The 18,070-nt window shown below is 54.4% G+C and overlaps 2 protein-coding genes across 10 annotated transcripts in view; one reads left to right on the forward strand and one right to left on the reverse strand.

Annotated features, from left to right (window-relative positions):
• The window catches only part of DOCK6 (dedicator of cytokinesis 6), a 41,728-nt gene that overhangs the window by 11,192 nt on the left and 12,466 nt on the right, over positions 1-18,070 (reverse strand). For 3 of the 6 annotated variants that reach the window (XM_081135913.1, XM_081135911.1, XM_081135910.1), the window contains exons 10-29: positions 17,001-17,081; positions 16,735-16,888; positions 16,451-16,578; positions 16,253-16,346; positions 15,705-15,867; positions 12,526-12,643; positions 12,385-12,455; positions 11,959-12,097; positions 11,771-11,872; positions 10,965-11,051; positions 10,333-10,564; positions 9,913-10,074; positions 9,080-9,243; positions 8,016-8,120; positions 5,559-5,654; positions 4,863-5,003; positions 2,474-2,587; positions 2,192-2,362; positions 1,595-1,734; positions 1,339-1,508 (exon numbers count right to left, since the gene is read on the reverse strand). In XM_081135913.1, coding sequence (XP_080992039.1) covers positions 1,339-1,508; positions 1,595-1,734; positions 2,192-2,362; positions 2,474-2,587; positions 4,863-5,003; positions 5,559-5,654; positions 8,016-8,120; positions 9,080-9,243; positions 9,913-10,074; positions 10,333-10,564; positions 10,965-11,051; positions 11,771-11,872; positions 11,959-12,097; positions 12,385-12,455; positions 12,526-12,643; positions 15,705-15,867; positions 16,253-16,346; positions 16,451-16,578; positions 16,735-16,888; positions 17,001-17,081 — 2,632 coding nt within the window. Of the gene's footprint in view, positions 1-1,338; positions 1,509-1,594; positions 1,735-2,191; positions 2,363-2,473; positions 2,588-4,862; positions 5,004-5,558; positions 5,655-5,909; positions 6,003-8,015; positions 8,121-9,079; positions 9,244-9,912; positions 10,075-10,332; positions 10,565-10,964; positions 11,052-11,770; positions 11,873-11,958; positions 12,098-12,384; positions 12,456-12,525; positions 12,644-15,704; positions 15,868-16,252; positions 16,347-16,450; positions 16,579-16,734; positions 16,889-17,000; positions 17,082-18,070 lie in introns of all 6 variants that reach the window. The other 3 variants (XM_081135909.1, XM_081135908.1, XM_081135912.1) reach the window with 2 other exon arrangements.
• On the forward strand, positions 13,888-15,606 carry ANGPTL8 (angiopoietin like 8). Of its 4 annotated transcripts, none has more exons than XM_081135915.1 (4): positions 13,888-14,228; positions 14,415-14,576; positions 15,111-15,220; positions 15,330-15,606. In XM_081135915.1, the coding sequence occupies exons 1-4, from the start codon at positions 13,938-13,940 to the stop codon at positions 15,355-15,357; spliced, it is 591 nt and encodes a 196-aa protein (XP_080992041.1). In that variant the 5' UTR covers positions 13,888-13,937; the 3' UTR covers positions 15,358-15,606. The 4 variants fall into 4 exon arrangements, with proteins under 4 accessions (XP_080992041.1, XP_080992040.1, XP_080992042.1 ...); XM_081135914.1 differs by having other exon boundaries at positions 13,922-14,228; positions 15,341-15,461; XM_081135916.1 differs by having other exon boundaries at positions 13,922-14,228; positions 15,154-15,220; positions 15,330-15,440.

Genomic DNA, 18,070 nt, shown 5'->3' on the forward strand with positions numbered 1-18,070 from the left:
CTGTAGAGGTTAAGTTACTTGCCTGGAGTTATACGAGCAGGTAGGTACATAGTAAAGCGAGGATTTTAACCTAAATGGTCTGGTTCTAAAAATCTATGATACTATGAGTGCCCCTTACCTTCCCCTTCCCCCAAAAAAAGTCTCCCCAGAGAGAGGAGCAGCCAACAAATACAGAATAGGTCTCACCCTAGAGATTCTTGAAACAAAAGGTGATCTGAGTCTAACTATAGCTCCAGTACAGCTTAACCAAGCTCAATTTCTCACTGGATTGAGGTGATCAGCCCCTTAACTCATCTGCTGATGAGAAGGAAAGAGGAAACCTCATTAGGGAAAAATGACATTGCTTCCATCCTGATGATCCCTTTATATACAATGTCCAAAATACAATAAAAAGCTACTAGATGTGTGAAGAGATAGGGAACAAATCGATAAGAGATAAAAAGAGACAATAGAAGCAGGCATGTAGATGACCAAAAGCAAACAAAGACTAAAATAAAAAGTAGTGGGAAAGATGAACTAAAATGGGTAAAAAGACGGAGAATTTCAAGAGAATTGGAACCTATAAAAAAAAAAATCAAATAGACATTTTCCTACTGAAAAATGTAACACCTGAAATTCAGAACTCAATGGATGGGGTTAACAGAACACTGGACATAGAAGAAGACAGAGTAGTGAACTCAAAGATAGGTGAACAGAAATTTTCCCAAGTGAAGCACAGAGAGAAAAAAGAATAGGAAACAGAAGAGAGCATGATGTAAAGGTCTAACATATGTGTAATTGAAGTTCTAGAAGGAAAGAATTAAGAAAAGAAGGCAGAAAAAAATTTGAAGAAATAAAGACTAAGAATTTCATCCAAATGATGAAGGGGATCAACCCACAAATCCCAAGTCTGTGCTTCCAACCACTGTATATATGTTCCTCAGTAGTGCTAATGAATGTGCAATGAGTGAATGACCGAATGCAGGGTCCAACTGCCCTCTTACCCTAATGTTCCCCACTTTCCCTCCTCACATCCTCTCTTCTTAGAAGCTAATAAATATTATAACATCTCCCATTTATTGTGGGCTGGCAATGTACCAGTGCCAAAGCTCTGCAAATTTTTACATAACTATAGGAAGTAGTTGGCGCTACCACTGTCCCCATTTTACAGGTGAGAAACCTGAGGCTCAGAGAGGTTAATGGCTAGCCAGAGCCCTGCACTAGCACTTGAACCCAATCTATTGACCCTAACGCCATGTTTTTACTCTTAACTGTGCTCTCCCACCTTTCCCAACCTGAGCCTTCTGTGTCAATCAAGCCCCTGGGTTGTGTGACTCCATCCTGCCCTAGCCCACTGACCAGCAAAATCATGCAGCCGTAGCAGTGTGTCCCGGGAGAGCGACAGCAGCGGCAGGTACAGCTCAGCCACACGGGCCTTCACTGTGGCCTCGGCATAACGGGGGTCAACATCATGGCCACAGAGCAGGCTGTGCACGGCACTGATGGCCTTCTTGTGCAGCTGGGATGCCCTGTGGAGTAGTGAGGTGCTCAGGATAGAGCAGACATAGTGCCTAGACCTTCCCACCTGTTGAAGCCAAACAGGGCCTGTGCTCACCCCTCAGCCTCAGGTTCCAGGGCCAGCGCCAGTTCTGTAAGCAGGAGCCCAGCGAGGAAGTGCTGCTGTCGGAATGGTCCACTCAGCTCAAACATGATGGTCACCTTGGGGTCTGGGGCCTGGCTGGAGAAGGTGGAGCTCTGCAGAGGGTGAAGGGGGCAGGAAGCAGGGATGTTAGGGGTCCAGGAGTGAAGGGTCAGAGGTGAGGGATTAGGATGAACTCATCTGAAGTTAAGGGTCAGAGGTGAGAGATTGGAATTATCTGGAGGTGACAGTGAGCATGGAGTTCAGGGTCAGAGGTAAGAGAATGAGGTTAACCTATCTGTGAGGTGAAGGGAATGCGGTCAAAAGTCAGAGGTCTGAGAAACAGCAGATGGAAGACAGGTCTGTGAGTTAAGATTTAGGGGTGAGAAATTAGAACCTGGTCCCCAGGAAAGGGCTAAGCATGAGGGGTCAGAGGTGAAGGGTCAGAGGTAAGAGAGTGGTCCCCCTGGGCAGTGGCCCATTGTGAAATGGACAGACTAGGGAACCCCAGAAGACAAGTTGAAGGTGAGAGGTCATAGGTCAAGGGAGGAGCCAGAAGTGAGGCCAACCCACCTGGGAAGTAGTAGAGGAGATGGAGGGTGAGGGTGAGGCTGGGGGCGACAGGGGGCAGCAGGGGAGGTTGAGGGTCACATAGTGCTCATGGCTACACAGGATACGGGTGAAGTCCATGCGTAGGGTCAGCAGTGCCACTGGGTTGGGGGCTGACTGCAGCCGTGTGGCCACCTGCCAGGGAGGGCGTTAGAGAGTAACATTTATAGTTTTTCTGCGTGCCATACCCACCACCCACCATGTCACCCATAGGCAGGTGCGCCATTCCCATATGCCCACCCCTACCTGCTTGTAGTGGGCCCGGACCAGGCTGAACACAAAGCCACGATCCACCAGGGACAGCAGGTCGCTGAGGAAGAAGGCCAGGCTAGCATTGAGGCGCTCAGCCAGCTCCATGTCCTGGGAACACAGGGCCTGTCAGCCCACCCTCACACAGCCCAACAAACTTCAGTCCCCACGCAGGGCCTGGCTCTCACCAAGGCCACCAGTGACCTCCAGGAGCCACATCACTGCCCTAGAGCCTTGGGTCTTAACATACCCATCTCTGCACTCTCGCCAGGCCTTCCTGGTTGTCTCCTCCCTCTGACTGTCCCCTCCCTTTCCCACACTTACATGTCCACACTACTCAGGGGCCTGTTTAGGACACTATTTTCTTTCCTCTCTCACCAGATTTAAATAACACAACATGATGGCAGAGACTGGCTACTGACTCCCTGCTAGATCCCCTCTCCCCATCACTCAGGGTATGAGTTCAGAGAGGAGTAAAGACTACATTTCCTAGCCTTCCTTGCAGCTGAGAATAACCATATGATCAAATTTTGGCCAATGGGACTCGAGGGCAAGTACCATGGTCAGTTCAATGGAAGGGGCAGGTCTTCTTGTTCCCACAGCCTTGAGCACAGCTGTGCAACTAGTGTGATGAACACCACAATGAACCGTGATGGCCAGGCTCACACAATGGAGCCCCCACAGCCCACTTATGCTCAGAAATAAACTTCGGTCACATTTAAACCACTTGTGATTATGTTTGAGCAAATTAACCTCTGCCCTAACTGATAAGCTCTCAGCAATCATTTAAAGAGCATGTACTAGCATATGGCTCAGTTTCAGTGGGGGCAGGGAGGGTGGGGACCACAATAAACCAAAGGATTCCAGATAATTCTATGTGTTTCGAAGACAAATTGAACAGGTTGCTATTTTGAGAGAAGCCCAAAGGATGAGAAAAAAGGTATTCTAAGCAGAGGAAAGAATACGGCAAAGGCCCTGGGGAAGGATGTGCCCAGCAAATGTGGGGAACAGCAAGGAGGCTGCTATAGCTGCAAGGCCCAGCTGATGCTTGTCCTTCCCTCATGCTCTCGTGAGTCACTCTGGCCTCACAAGTCAGCCTCAGTGCCTCTTAGTTCCCTGCAACCCAAAGAAACAAAATACAAAATCTGCTTGAGCTCTGAGTCCACAGTGGGGCAGCGGCTGGGTCTGCCTTGTGCACTGGGCCTGATACAGTTGGTGCTCCATGAGTGAAACCACTGTGGCCCGTCACCGATGCCCCACTAGCAGCTATGACGATGGTGCTTCTCAGGGGCATTGTTCTGCAACCTTTTCTCAGGGTGGTTTCCTCATAATTTGGGTCAGCCCCTGGGAATGTCAGCCCTTGGGGAGGCTCCAGTGGAACAAGGTCGAGGCCTTTGAGACCAGCCCAGAGGTCACAGGGGATTGCACAAGGGCTGGCTTGGGCCAGACTGGTGTTTCAAAAATCTGGAAAGTTCCCATAAAATCCAGAAGTCCCATTTCACTTTTAAAATCAGACATTCTGGCTACAGCTAATGAGCACATGCCCTCTGGTCCTTCATCCCCCCACTTTCCCAACTAAAGCTGATGATAAGGGTGTAGGCTCTGGACCTGGTGGCTTGGGTTCAAATCTCCGATTCTGCTCCTTCTCAATTGTGCGGTATCAGGTTGTTACCTCTTCACCTCAGTTTCTCCATCAGTGAAATGGAGATAATAATACAAACTTCATGGGGTTGTTGGGATGATTTAATGATGTGATTCATCTCAAGTGTTTAGATACACAGTAAGCACTTAATAAATGCTCAGTATTATTACTATCATTATTATTGCCTACCTAACTCCTGAGGGCATTGGAATTAATGATCTAGGGCCTAGACAACTGTCAAGGTCTCAGAACATTAATGTCCATTTATTGAGCACTTATTGTATACTGACGCTGTGGTAAGGGCTAATGGATCTGTCACTTCTCTGCCTCCCCCAGCTCCCATTCATTCCTGATTTGCTCACACCATTCCAGCAATAGTCATCACTTCATTGCTCCTCAAATTACCCAGGCACAGTCCTACTTTAGGGACTTTTCACTTGCTATTCCCCCTACCTGAAATGCCCTTCCTCTAGAGGTCAAATAGACATCTTCACCTCCTTCAAGTCTCTCCCTAATTGCTCTATGAGGGCAAGGATTTGGGTCTGTTTTGTTCACTGCAGTGTCTCTAGCGCCCAGCACAGGGTTGTGCACACATAGGTAGTCAAAAAATGATACTGAATGTACAGACTCACCCAGTAAATGGGATTCATGGTCTCACAGGCCTGGGCCGGATTGGTGTCCCTGACTGGCCGGTTCTATGTCCTCTCTCAAGCCCCTCCCCCACGGAGGCCCCTGCCATTTTACCTTGTGGACCCGGGTGATGACCTCCAGGCCCACAGAGCCCACCAGAGCCGCGATGTCATCGAGGAAGCGCGAGGGGAAGCGAAGTTTGCGGGGCGTGTCCAGCCGCTGGCTCAGAATCAGGTGCAGGGCCATGCTTTTCACCTGGGGGCCGGGTGAGAGCCAGGGCAAGGCTTGAGGGGCTGCAAATGGTATTTTAGCAGCAAGGGAGGTGAGGGAAATGTGGGCATAAGGGGTGGGGCTTGAGCCCCATGGTAGCTCTGAGCTGAGGGCAGAGCCTGAGAGGCTGAGGGCGGGACTTAAGAAGGCCATGGGCAGAGCCTGAGTGGGTCTGAGACAATTGGGGGTGGGGGCTTGAAGGCACCTCTTGAAGAGTTTTGGTGGCGTCCCCAGTATTTCCACAGAGCTTTCCTTCTCTCTCTGTGGATATCTCCTGGGGGGGGGGGGTCTCCTCACTGGGCAGGGTCCTCTCCAGACAGTCTCATAGGGAAGGTGGGGGAAGGTCTTCTATGAAGGGTTTCAGGGGGTCTCTCTCCAGGGAAAGATCCCCTTAGGTGTCTCTTATCTCTCTCCTTATGTGTGGGGGGGTCTCTTGGGGCCATTTCTCAGGAGTCTCAGGTATAATCTCAGGGGGCTTCTCTCCCCAAGGAGAGAGTCTCCCCTGGGGCCTCTCGCTCTCAGGCAGGGAAGACGTCTCACCATGAGCTGGAAGAAGAACCAGGCGTGCTGCAGGACTGCTTCGCGCACGGCACTGCCGCTGACCACCCACTGCAGAGCCAGCTCCTCGTGAAGCAGCTGGAGGCAGGGGCAGGGGTCACAGAGAGCAGAGGGGCCCGCCCCTACCCCCTCTGGAGGGCATGGAGGGGGAGGGGGAAGCTGGAGGGCTTGGGGTTAGAGGAGCAGAAGGCCATGCAGGAGAGAGGGAGCAGTAGTCAGATGTGCCCTTCCCCTGGGCTCTCCACACCCTGCTGGGCTCAGGGAATAGGAGCTCCGGACCCCTCTGGCAGGCCCAGGCCAAAACTGTGTCACCCACCCCCTGCCTCCTGCTACCTTCTTCACAGTGGGTCTCAGCTGGGTGGCTGGTGGGGCCGAGGAGGAGCTCTCGAGGTAGGAAGAGGTTCGGGTAGAGCTGCGGTCGATGGCCTACGATGGGATGGAGTGAAGAGGATGGGATGGCAAGGAGGGGTTAGTGTGGGTGCAAATGGTATGGACGGGAAAAGACCCGGCTGGCATGGAGAGAGGAAAGATGTGTCCATGTGGACAGGCAGCAGGGGTGTGGATGGAGAAGGAAAGAGTGTGACGGAGACGAGAACAATAAGGAAGACAATAAGGGGGTGACAAGCAGGGTGAACAGAACAGGTGAGAATGTGGACCAGAGAGCCCACAGGCGGGACGTGCGAGGTGAGCAAGGACGGAGCAGGAGCCAGCAGAGGCACAGCTGAGAGACTGCGTGGGGAAGTGTAGGTGGAGATGGAAAAATCACTGTAGACAGTAAAGAAAGAGTGTGGTCAGAGGTAAGAGTGAGTGTGGACAAGGGTGGAGAGTGTGAGCGAGTGAGTTCAGGGTGGACAGATGTGGAGGAAAGACTGTAGACAGGGAGATTAAAGTGAGGATGGAAGAGGAGAGGAAGAATTACAGGACAGAGGAGGTAGATGGTGATGAGAGGCAGTGGGAGCAGCTCAGAGCCCCGGGTTCCAGGCCTGGCCCCACTCCAGCCTTCCTCGAGGCCTCACCAGGCCTCAGTGTCCCCATCTGTAAAACGGGTATGGGGCACAAGCTCCACTCTCCCCTCCTCCTTTGTTGGTCAGGAGGAGAGGTTGCTGGGAGGGAGAACAGGTCCAATGATGGAGGTGGCCCTGCCCTGGGACCTGCCCTGCCTCTGCCTTGGCAGTGGAGGGCCCCCCAGCTCCCACAATCCCAGCCACATGCCCTGGCTTCCAAGCATGCACCAGATGGGCCATCCACTATAAAGGCCAGCCTCAGTGCCACCTCCTACCTGGAATGCCCACCCTCTTGCCACCTAGTCACATCCTACGTGATCTTCAAGGCCCAGCTGACACCTCAGAAATCTGAGGGCAGTGAGTGGGGGGAGTCCTGTTAAAAATGCAGGGGGGCTAGCAGAACCCATGAACCCAGATTCCCAGCAATCCTGGGAAAAGTCTGTCCTAAAGTCCCCCTGCCCATACTGCTAATAGTCCCTGTGACCACCATATCGTGCAGGTCACCTGAATGATGGACACAGAGCTGGAACAGGGCCTAGGGCCCCGTGTGCAAGGAAACCAGTCCTTGTGGCCTCCTGGCTCCATCTTACCCTTCAGGTCCCAGCAAAAATGTCATCTCTCTGGAGAAAAGCCCCCAGACGACACAGAGGGAGGCTTGTGGCCCCATCTGCTTGTTTCCTTTCAGGCATTTTCACACTGCACACTCATACACTGGTGCATTTGTTTAATTGGTGTCTATCTCCCCAACTAGCCAGCAGCTCAGGGGCGAGGCTGGGCCAAGGATCTATGTCACCAACAACACCCCACCTGCAATGCCCTAACACTCTCGTAGGCTGGAGACTGCTGCGTTGAGCACTTTACTTCGAATCTTTACCACATCTGAAAATTCAGGGCCTGGGGTGCAGGGCGAACCCACAGTGGAGCCAGGATTCAAACCCAAGTCTGTCTGAAAGCAAAGTCCCTCCACATACTAGGTACCTGAGAAGGGGTAGAATAAAGGGAGGTGCCCACAGGGCTCCCTTTTTGTCTGAAACAGGATGGGGGAGCCCAGAGGTTCAGCTCTGTCCCCTTGAGACCATTCAGGTTGCTATGTCAAGAGAACAGTTGAGTCTCCTGAACAGAGTGGATTAAAGGGAGAGAAACAGGCCATGCAGGGCAGTGAGGTTATAGTGGTTGGGTTTGCATATCATTTACATGCTATTTACATACCACCCATCCCTTCTGTCTTTGTCTGAGGCATGGTCCATGTGACAGCAGAAGGTTAAGATGACCCTGTGATGTCTACCATACCAACTCCATAAACCCAAACAAAAGCAGAAGGGTTCTGCCGCCTCCTTTAGGCAGCCCCTCTAGGTTAGTCAGCTGCAGCTAGGACTTAGAAGGAGCTCATGCTGAGGTGGGGTCACACACGTGCAAGGGCAGGAAGGGAGGGCACCTGTCTGGGGTCGGCCCCACAATAAGGGGGTGCCCGGCGCAGCACAGCCTTGCTGCCTCCTGGAGCATAAGCAGAATTCACCCAGGAGTGTGAGCGGTCGATACCCTGGAGATACATGGGTAAGTGGTAGAATCCATGGGCAGACAACAAAGAAACCAGCATGAAAAACCAAGTTCGTGCCCTGGCCGGTGTGGCTCAGTTGGTTGGGCATCATCCTGTGCACTGAAAGGTTGCTGGTTCAATTCCTGGTTAGGGCACATGCCCAGGTTGCGGGCTCGATCCCCAGCAGAGGGAGTGCAGTAGGCAGCCAATTGATGTTTTTCTCTCATATAGATGTTTCTTTCTGTCTTTCTCTCTCTCTCTCTCTCTCTCTCCCCCCTCCCTTCCTCTCTCTCTAAAAATCAATAAAAAAATCTTTTTAAAAAAGTGTGAACACTGCCCATGTAGGTATCCACATGCAACCCTGGAAAACTGGTGTGCATGTATGTGCATGAGGTGCATGAGCATATGACCCTGTGTTCACATGTGCATGGGACACACACATATCTATACCCATATATACACACATAGGGTCAAACATGTATATGTACCTGTTTATATACATGTAGGGGGGACACATGGATATGCATCTGTGAACATATACACATGGGGTACACACATACATATGCTCCATGTATGTACACTCATGGGGCACACATTTGTAACCTGTGTACACATGTATATGCGCCCCCAGTACATATGTGGGGCGCACACATATACGAACCCATGTATTTACATGTATGGGGTACATATGTATATGTACCTACTGCACTATGTACACACTGCTCTTTTTACAACCAGGCCAAGCTCCAGCCACCCATCCTCAGGTCAGCCCCAGAGTGTGGAACCCAGTGTAAGCCCAAGTCATAGCTCCCAACCTATGACAGCCACAGCCTGATTCTGCTGCCCAGGGTCAAGCTGTTGTCTGTTGTTTCCTGTCCTCCATCAACACTGAGATCCTTCACCCACCCACCTGGCAACCATGGCCACTGAGGCTGAGGGTTCCAGGGACCCCCTCACCCTACCTTGCTGGCCAAGATGCGGGAGACCTCATCGTCCACAGAGCCAGGGGCCACAGCCAGGTCAGGGTTGCTGCTGCTAATGCTCTTAGAGCGAGCCAGGTAGAGGCTTGCAGGGCGGCCAGGACCACGGGCCAGCGTGGCAGGCTGCACTGTCAGCGGAGGGGCCCCTGAGCATGGAGGGAATATGGTCGGCCACAAGCATACCTGCCCTGATGGCCTGCCCCTTCCCAGTGGGCTGCCTTTGGCAAAGTCATTTTCTTTTTCTGAGCCTCCAGGTTCCTCACCTGTAAAATGGGTATGGTAATGGCTGCTGCGTCTTAACAATTCTGGGGAGACTAAAAGCACTAAGAATAGTGCCTGGCACACAGTAAGTGCCCAGAAGGGGTAGTGGTTATTATTAATTATTTAGCAAATGAGAAAAAAAAATCCAGCTTTATTGAGTATTCATTGTACCAAGCATTTTGCATGGATTACTATGTCACTTACTATTGCCAGCACCCACAGAAAAACGGGGCACATTACTGACGTTTTACAAATGGGAAAACAGGCTCAGAGAGGTGAAGTCACTTGCCCAGGGTTAGAGTTTGTAGGAGGCAGAACTGGGATTCAAACCCAGGTAACCCAGCTTGAGTCTCTGCTTGCTGGTTGGCTGAATCACCTACCAGCAAGTATGCAAAGACCACACCCCTGGGGGTGGAGCAAAAAGTTACACCTTTTGCAAGTTGCCCAAACCAACCAAGGTCTGTGTGGCCTCAGAACCTTTGCACATATCCCTTTGCAAATATCCCTTTGTCTAGGATATTTCCTGTCCTCCAGATTCTCCCACCAATACTCACCACCCAGGAGGCTGGGCTCAGTGCCAGGCAGTCGGAAGGCATAGTAGACATAGGCAGCCAGCAGTAGGCAGTGACCACGGGCGTCCTGGGCAGCCTCTAGGCTCCGATGGATGAGGCTGACTACATGGGCCATTGCTTCAAAAGCTCCACGACCCAAGTTCACTGCCGGGTAGAACAGAGGTCAGGTTCTAGGGCCCAGGGCCTCCTACCTTCCTGAGAGAGACTTTAGGGTCCAAGGGGTCATGTGGTCATCAAAGGGTCACAGAAGACCAGCTCTCAGCTCAGTGGGGTGGGGTCATTTTCCAGATGGGAAAACTAAGGCCAGAGGGATAATGGGCTAGGGGAGGTCACCCAGGATCAGGGGACTGAGGGGCCTTTGTCTAGATGGGGAAACTGAGATCTGAGGTCATGCCTGCTCACCAATCTGGCCACTGATGATTGGGGGCCGCACGACCAGATGTACGAGCTTGTCCAGCACGTGGTGAGAGAAGGCAACGAGGAACTCGGGGCTTGCGAGGCGCAGGGCTGCCAGGCTGGCCCGCAGCTCCTGCTCCACAGTGCCCTCGCTCAGCACGCCGTCCTTGAGACGGAATGGGAAGGTGCCCTCCTCCAGGACATGCACCAGGGTGAAGAACTTGTCCAGGTATGGGTCCTGGGTGGGGGATCAGGGGTGAGTGGGGAGGGGACAGGAGCCCTGGTCCAGGAAGCCCTCAGGGGACTGAGTTGGGGGCTGAATGGGCAGAGACACTGAGGCCAGGGAGTCAACGAATTCAAAATAAAATAAGGAGAGGGATGAGACACTAGATGAAGGAAAGAAGGAGAGAGGGGGAGTAACCACAGACATAGCAGGGGCAAATGGAAGGGAGGAGAGACCATGCAAAGGGCCAAAGCCCCAGCTGGGGTAGCCACCAGCACTACTGCCATGCCTGAGTCAGCAGCTTCCTGGGAGACCCGGCCAGCTGACTGAAATCATGTCCATGGCCCACGGCCAGGCCTCTCCCCGGTCAATGGGAGCTGTTGCCCAACTCCTGGGTTCCTGTCCTAACACCTACCTGAGGGTGCACGGAGGACACAGCCATGAGCTCCACGCTGAACACGCCCTTGTGGCCATCCACCCAGCGCATGCCCGGCAGCGCCACCTGTGGGAGGGACGCACGGGTGGGCCCTGACTGGCCCTCCCCCACTGATCAGGCTGCCAGCCCGTCATTTCAGCAATTGCAACACCATAGCCTAAGCATGGTCCTGCCTGGGCACCCTGCCCCCAGCCTAGCCTAGAGATGGGGGTGGGGGCAGTTGGGAGGGAGCACTATCGGCTTCCACTGGGCAGGCTGAGAATGGAGACCCAGGGTGAACAGTAATTGAAGGGACTGAATCAGGAAATAGCAGAATCAGGGAGACTTGAGGCCCCAGGGGCATTAATGAGCAGCTTGAGGGTATGTGGGAGGGTGATAAAGCATTCATGGAGGGGGGTTGGGATGACTGGTCCTAAAGTGCTCCTGAGGGACAGTGATCAGGGAGGCAGGCAGGGCTGCTAGTGGGGGACTCTGAGTGCAGATGAAAGGGCACTAATGAGGCAGGAATAGTTGGAGACAGGGACACAAGGGGCAGTAGGAAACATAGAGGCAATAACAGGGGTGATGAGGCAGAGAGGGGCCCTGGAAACCCTAACAAGGCTCCCAGGGGTGTTGGTGGGAAGGAAGGCAGGGCATGAATGGGGGACCACGAGGAGAGTGGGGAATGCTAACGGGGTTGGTGAGGCACCAGGTGTTGGTAGGAAGGTGTATAATGCCTATGAGGCAGGAGCCTGGGGAGCTATGGGGGGCCAGAGTGGTGGGAGGTTGAGGGCCGGGGCACGTACATCGGGTGTGAGCACGGAGTAGCTGGGCGGGGGCTGGTCCACAGACACAGGTAGGCAGAAGGGGCCCGTCCTCAGGCGGCCGTGCTGCAGCAGTGGGATCCACTAGGAAGAAGCTGGGGGTAAGGGGTGGGCCGGGCAGGGGCCAGGAGGCTGCGGAGAGGGCGTGCGGGCTGACAGGGGGGTCTCACAGTAAAGCCCACGGGAGTCTCCAGGGCTGTGCCAGGCCGGGGCTGGCAGCTGACATGGTAGAAGGTGAAGAGCAGGTGGTGGTTCTCGGTCACACAGGCTGGAAGATGCAACTTGAACTCCTCATAGAACTCAGGGGACCTGGCAAGACCAGACTGGTATTCAGCTGGGGACTAGGATGCCACTGGTCTAACCCACTCCTCGATCATATGTTCCCCAGCGCTGCAGACCCCACTGTCTCTGCTCTCTGCCTCAGGTTCCCCAACTAGCACTTCCAGAAACTCCTCTCCCCTCCCCTCCCTCCCCTCTCTCCCCTCCCTCCCCTCTCTCCCCTCCCTCCCCTCCCCTCCCCTCCCCTCCCCTCCCCTCCCCTCCCCTCTTCCTGCTCCTGTCCCCCCATCAGTGCCCCGTCCCCCCACCACACCTACTTGTTGTGGTAGACCACCGGTGTAAAGGCCTCACGGGTGAATTCGCTGCAACTGGACTTGCCAAAGATGACCTGGGGGAGCAGGGCCATGAGTGGCCAGCCATGGACACCTCACCCACCTCTCCTGGGTCCAGCCACTGACCGGCAGGGCCTGGCTGGGGTCCTCGCCTGCCATATACTGCACTCGCACAGTGAGGTTGCGCACGGAGCCCTGGCGGCTGCTGAAGTTGAGGCTATGCGGGTACACATAGAGCAGGTTCCTGTGAGGACAGGAGAAGGGGAGCGTCAAAGGGACAAAAGAGGCTGGGCTACTGGAACGAAGCCGGCTTGGGACATAGGACAATGGCCACATGGCCGAGGCACTAAGGGCTAGGTGAGCAGCAATTAGGGGCACGGTCCAGAAACGTGACTGGCAGAACTGTAGACAGATGGGCACCCTCAGAGCATAGGTAGGGAAACTGGCAAAGGGTGGAAACACAGAGGTCTTTGGTGGCACTAATGAGACATGGTGAGGCAAAGAGCAGGGGGGACAAATGGATGCCCAGGAATGAGGTTGCAAGGTGGCCCAGGTGGCCAGTGATCAGGCATAAGCCCTGCCGGGGCTGACCTGCCTCTCACCCACTCAGGGGCCTGTCTACCACTTCCCCCAGGAGAAGCCACTAGTTATATGATCTGTCTCTCAGGTGGGAAAACAGACTAGAGTCAGCACAGGGGCTGGGCTGGGGTCAGAGGTCTGCCTCCCTCCCCAGGGGCAACTCTGTGCAAGCCCCAACCTCCTTCTGGGCTTCAGTTTCCCTATCTGTATAATGGGGGCATTAAGCCTCTGTAACAATACCAAAGATGACAAACAGTAATGACAATGATTGTACCAATCACTAATGGGGCACTTGCATGCCAGGCTGTTTAAGCACTCAACATGAAACAACTAATTTACTTCTCACAAGCAGCTTGTGAAGGAGGACTAATGTCACCCCCATTTCACAGGCAAGGAAAGTGAGACACTTGCCCACAGTTATCCAGAGAAAACTGGCAGTTAGCATTGATCTGGGGCATGTGTGGGTCTTAAAGTTAGGCTGTGTGGCCTTGGGAGAGTCCCCGCCACCTGCACCCACCCCCCAGTCCTCAACCAGGCCAACAAAGTCGCCAGCATCACAAGTTTGTGGGAAAGGTACAAGATCAGTTACTATAATGGCAGTGGAACAGCTCGGAGCAAACCGGTGGAACTCATAAAAGCCTATTGTTATCATTATTGTTGTGCCTGTCCACAGGTGGGAAAAACAAAGCTCAAAGACTCATGGTCCCCCAGCAAGACCTGGTCCTGTCCTCTCCCAGTGCCCCCAGCCCACACCTGGCCCTGAGCCCCAGCCAGCATGATTCCAGCGTGGCCCGGCCAGACATTCGCCTGACGCAACCATCGTGCCACTGCCAGGCCCTTGCACAACACAGGCACCCGACTGGCTGGTTAACGATTGACCGGGGGTTAAAGGGGTGTTGAGGCATAAAAGGAGGCAGCAGTGGCGCCGTGACTGCATCTCCAACCACTCAGGCATACCCATGTTCCCGCTGTGTCTGCTGTGTGGCCTGCTAACAATGGCCTGGCCTGCCTCTACGGCGCCCGTGGGCAGCCTGGAGCCGGCACAGCACGAGGAGCTGACCCTGCTCTTCCATGGGGCCCTGCAGCTGGGCCAGGCCCTCAATGGTGTATACAGGGCCACAGAGACACGGCTGATGGAGGCCAGGGACAACCTAGGCCTCTACAGCCGTGCACTGGGGCTCCTGGGGCAGGAGGTCAGCCATGGCTGGGATGCAGCCCAGGAGCTACGAGCAAGCTTGTTGGAGATGCAGGTAGGCACTGCAGTTTCTTACTTAATGGGGTGGGTAAGAATCTGCAGTGGAGTTATGTCCAGGGTGACCAACTGTCTGGGTTTGCCCAGGGAGAGGGGGTTCCTGGAATACAGGACTTTCAGTGTTTAAATCAGGCACGTCTCAGGCAAAGACAAATTGGTCATCCTGCTAATGTCACTTGAACAGACAGAAGAGGATGCCCTAAAGCTGCAGGCAGAAGCCACGGCCCAGGCGCTGGGTGAGGCGGCCCAGGGACAGCAGGTGCTACGGGAGAGCATGCAACAGCTAGAAGTCCGGCTGAGGGGTGCTTGGCTGGGCCCTGCCCATCAAGAATTTGAGGCCTTAAAGGTAAGGGGCTCCCAGCCCTGGGGGAGTCAAGACCCTGATTCCCAGATAGAATTTGCTTCTAGAGCAAGTCCTAGAGATTCCCCACACACACACACACACAGGTTAGCCTCCCAGCTCCATGGCTTCTCCCTGTGTGACCCTGGGCAAAACCCATGTCCCTTTCCATGTCTCAGTTTCTCCATTTGCAAATAAAGGCAACAATTGATGCTTCAGAGAGGGGCCAGGGACTCAGTGCAGATAAAATACTCAGCACAGAGCCAGAAAGATGCTAGGCACTCAAACAGAGCAACTGGTTACATTTCTTGAGTGTCCAATAAGTACCCAGCACTGTTTTGTGCCCTTTAATTATATCATGCTCATAATCCCACCGAGTGAGTCCCATTTCTTTCCCATTTTCTAGATAGGGAAGTTGAGGCCTACGAGTGGCAGTGACTTACTGGGTCACACAGATGCAATGAGGAGAGGGGGCTGAGTAGGATCAGGGGATGGGAAGTGAGATGGCCCCCAGCTGAGGTTTCTGTCTTGACCCCACAGGCCCGTGCTGACAAGCAGAGCCACATTGTGTGGGCCCTCACAGGCCACGTTCAGCGACAAAGGCGGGAGATGGCGGCGCAGCAGCACCGGCTGCGACAGATCCAGGAGAGGTGAGCCTGGTGGGGGTTGGGCGTGTAGGGCAACTGAATTGGGGGTACACAGGGCAGCCAGATGCCCCCCCCCACTCCTTGCCTTGGGTAAACCTCATCTCCCTTGCAGACTCCACACAGCAGCGCTCCCAGCCTGAGCCTACCTGGCAGAACTGAGGACCAGCCATGCACCTAGGGATGCTTCCACGCCCCATGTGGCCCCTGCACAGGGAGGAGCTGCCTGTCTGCTAGGGTCAGCCAGGCTGTCAGGCCCCGCTTCCGGCCACAGAGCAGAGACAGAAGCAGGTGGGGACGAAGGCAGAAGACATGGCCCCACTGAGGAGAAGTGAAGGAAAGACATGTGTTCCTTCATGCCTACATACCATTAAAGCAAGCAGTGGCATCTCACCCTGGGTGTCTGTGTGTCTCTGGGAGAAAGGGGGCCTCACTTTGCATGATGCCGGAACACCCCCATTCAAGTGCCCAACTGGGCCTGAGGCTGTACCTGTAGCTTGTGTGGGGAGCGTAGACCTCACGGGTGGGGAACTCCAGGATCTCCTTGGTGGGCCGGCCCCTGGGGTCTGGGTAGGGCTTGACATGAAGCAGCTCCGGGGAGAGGCAAAAGTGGGGGTTCTCGGGGGCCGGGGAGATGTCAATCTTGAGCTGGGCTGGGGAGGGGGAGCCAGTTTGCACCTGCCTCTTGATGGTGCCCCACCCTCTCTGGGCTTTGGGGTCAGGGCTCTGACTCTCCCACAATGCCCTCTGGTGGCTGTCCTTCAGGTACTAAGGCCAGAAATCACCCTCACCTCCCATCTCTGGCCCCCATACTTGATTGGCTCTGCCCTCCAGATCCATGTCCCCCCAGCCACTACATCCCCCAAGTGACCCAATGTGTCTAATCTGTGGCCCCCCACTGGAATGTCCAGCCCCTGAAGTTGGGGATTTGTCTATCATGCTCACTGTTGAGTCCCCAGGGTCAGACATAGCAGGTGGTCAGTGTTTGATGAGTGACTGTGTGAGTGACACCTCTTGTCTACGGGGTGTGCCACGCACCGGTCACAGGCCGTAGACGCCGTAGCAAGGACGTCGGGCGCCGCATGTCAGCCAGGAACTTGAAGAGATCCTCATCACTGAGCCTCTCCGCTTCCTGCATCAGACCCGCCCCCGTGAGCTGGGTCCCCTGGGGCTGTGTGGCCACAGGGGTGTCCCTTGGCACCCCTCCCCTAGCCCCCTGCCCTGTGGCTTCGACACCTGTTTAAAGAAGTTGGTGACAGTTAGTGTGGCAGGGCGGAAACTGGAGAAGCTGCAGGCGTCATCCCCACTACTCGTCCGGTCTGGGGGCCCCCGGCGGCGGCGGTCAGTCCAGGCAGGTCGGCGCTCTAGGGAGGCAGTTACCGTGACGGATGGAGGGGGACAGAGACGGGCGAGTCAGAGAAACTCGGAGACTCAGCCTGGTAGAGACTCCGGCCGGCAGAGGGCGCCCCTCCCCGTCCCCGGTACAGCCCCGCCCCCGGCCACCAGCCCCGCCTCCTCACCACCCTCCGAGTCCGAGTCACGGTCGGGCTGCCCGGCGCTGTTCACAATGTTGGCTAAATGCACGGCTGTCCAGGCGAATGGCATGCGGTAGCGGCCCAGGCGGGTGCAGAACTGTTCGGCTGCTAGGCGAAGCTTCTCCAGCTTCTCTTTGTTCTGTGGGGAGACCCTCCAACACCCAGAAGCTCAATGCCCCAGGCCTGCCGAATGCAGGATCTGCCCTGCAGGGTGGCCCATTCACAACCAGGTCCAGCCTCCACCCGCTTACCTTGGCTGTGTCCACCTCCTTCATCACCATGTAGGGCTCACAGCACTCACTGATGTCTCCCTGCTGTAATACCTTCTCCAGCTGAGGACAGGCAGGCCCAGTGAGGAGCTGCAGGAGCCTAACTTCCCCACCCTACCCCCAACCTCCTGGACCTCTCATAAGCCCCCAGACACCCCATACACTAGAGCTCTTGTTCCAACACTTCCCATGGCTTCCCCTGTCCTCGGGATTGAGTGCTAGGAGTTGACTTGCCTGGCCAGCTGCCCCCTCCCCACCTTTTGAACCCACCTCAAAGCCAAGGCTCCATATTTTCCCTACATCTACAATTCTTTGTCAGTATAAACAGACGCCACTCCAAGCATGGCTCTGAGCCATAAGACTAGACTTCAATCCTGACCACTTTGGGCTGTGGGATCCTGAGCAGGTCCCTTACATGTTCTGTGCCTCAGTTTCCCCACCTATAAAATGGAGCCATGGCAACCCCCACCTCCCAGAGATGCTGTGAGGACTAAAGGTGGGAATCCCTGTGAAGCCTGACTGACCAGTGCAGGCCTATAGGTGCTCAATTAATGTCATTAGTGTAACCTAATTGAACGTTTTGGGAAAGGAAATTTAAGCTCACTCCTAGAAAGAGAAAATCCTAAATACATGTGCCAACTAGGTTTTTCCTCCCCTAATAAACTGAAAAGCTCTCAGCTTAAAAAAATATTTTAGGCCCTGGCCGGGTAGCTCAGTTGGTTAGAGCACTGTCCTGGCACACCAAGGTTGTGGCTTGATCCCCAGTCAGGGAACATATAAGAGTTGATTGGTGAATGCATTAATAGGTAAAACAACAAATTGATGTTTCTCTCTCTCATCCTCTCTAAAATCAATATATATATGGTCTGTCCCCCTATGTCAGGATGCCATTTCTCTATAAGCTGCCCACTCATGGCTCAGCTGTCACCTCTCCATGGAAGCCCTCAGTGATTTCTGTTGACGTGGGCTGGGTCAGGAGCCTCCTCCAGGCTTGCCCACTGCCTGTGCTTCCCCCACAAGAGACCTGATCCTTCTTGGGACATGTCTGTGTT

The sequence above is a fragment of the Miniopterus schreibersii genome (assembly GCF_964146895.1).
Source record: "Miniopterus schreibersii genome assembly, chromosome: 4".
Classification (NCBI taxonomy): domain Eukaryota; kingdom Metazoa; phylum Chordata; class Mammalia; order Chiroptera; family Miniopteridae; genus Miniopterus; species Miniopterus schreibersii.

What these genes read in the sequence shown, in the direction of transcription:
- ANGPTL8 (XM_081135914.1), top strand. Translation starts at nt 13,938, where the DNA reads ATGTTCCCGCTGTGTCTGCTGTGTGGCCTGCTAACAATGGCCTGGCCT. An exon ending in AAGAATTTGAGGCCTTAAAG is followed by an intron (nt 14,577 to 15,110) that starts GTAAGGGGCTCC and finishes TTGACCCCACAG; the next exon opens with GCCCGTGCTGACAAGCAGAG. An exon ending in CTGCGACAGATCCAGGAGAG is followed by an intron (nt 15,221 to 15,340) that starts GTGAGCCTGGTG and finishes GACTCCACACAG; the next exon opens with CAGCGCTCCCAGCCTGAGCC.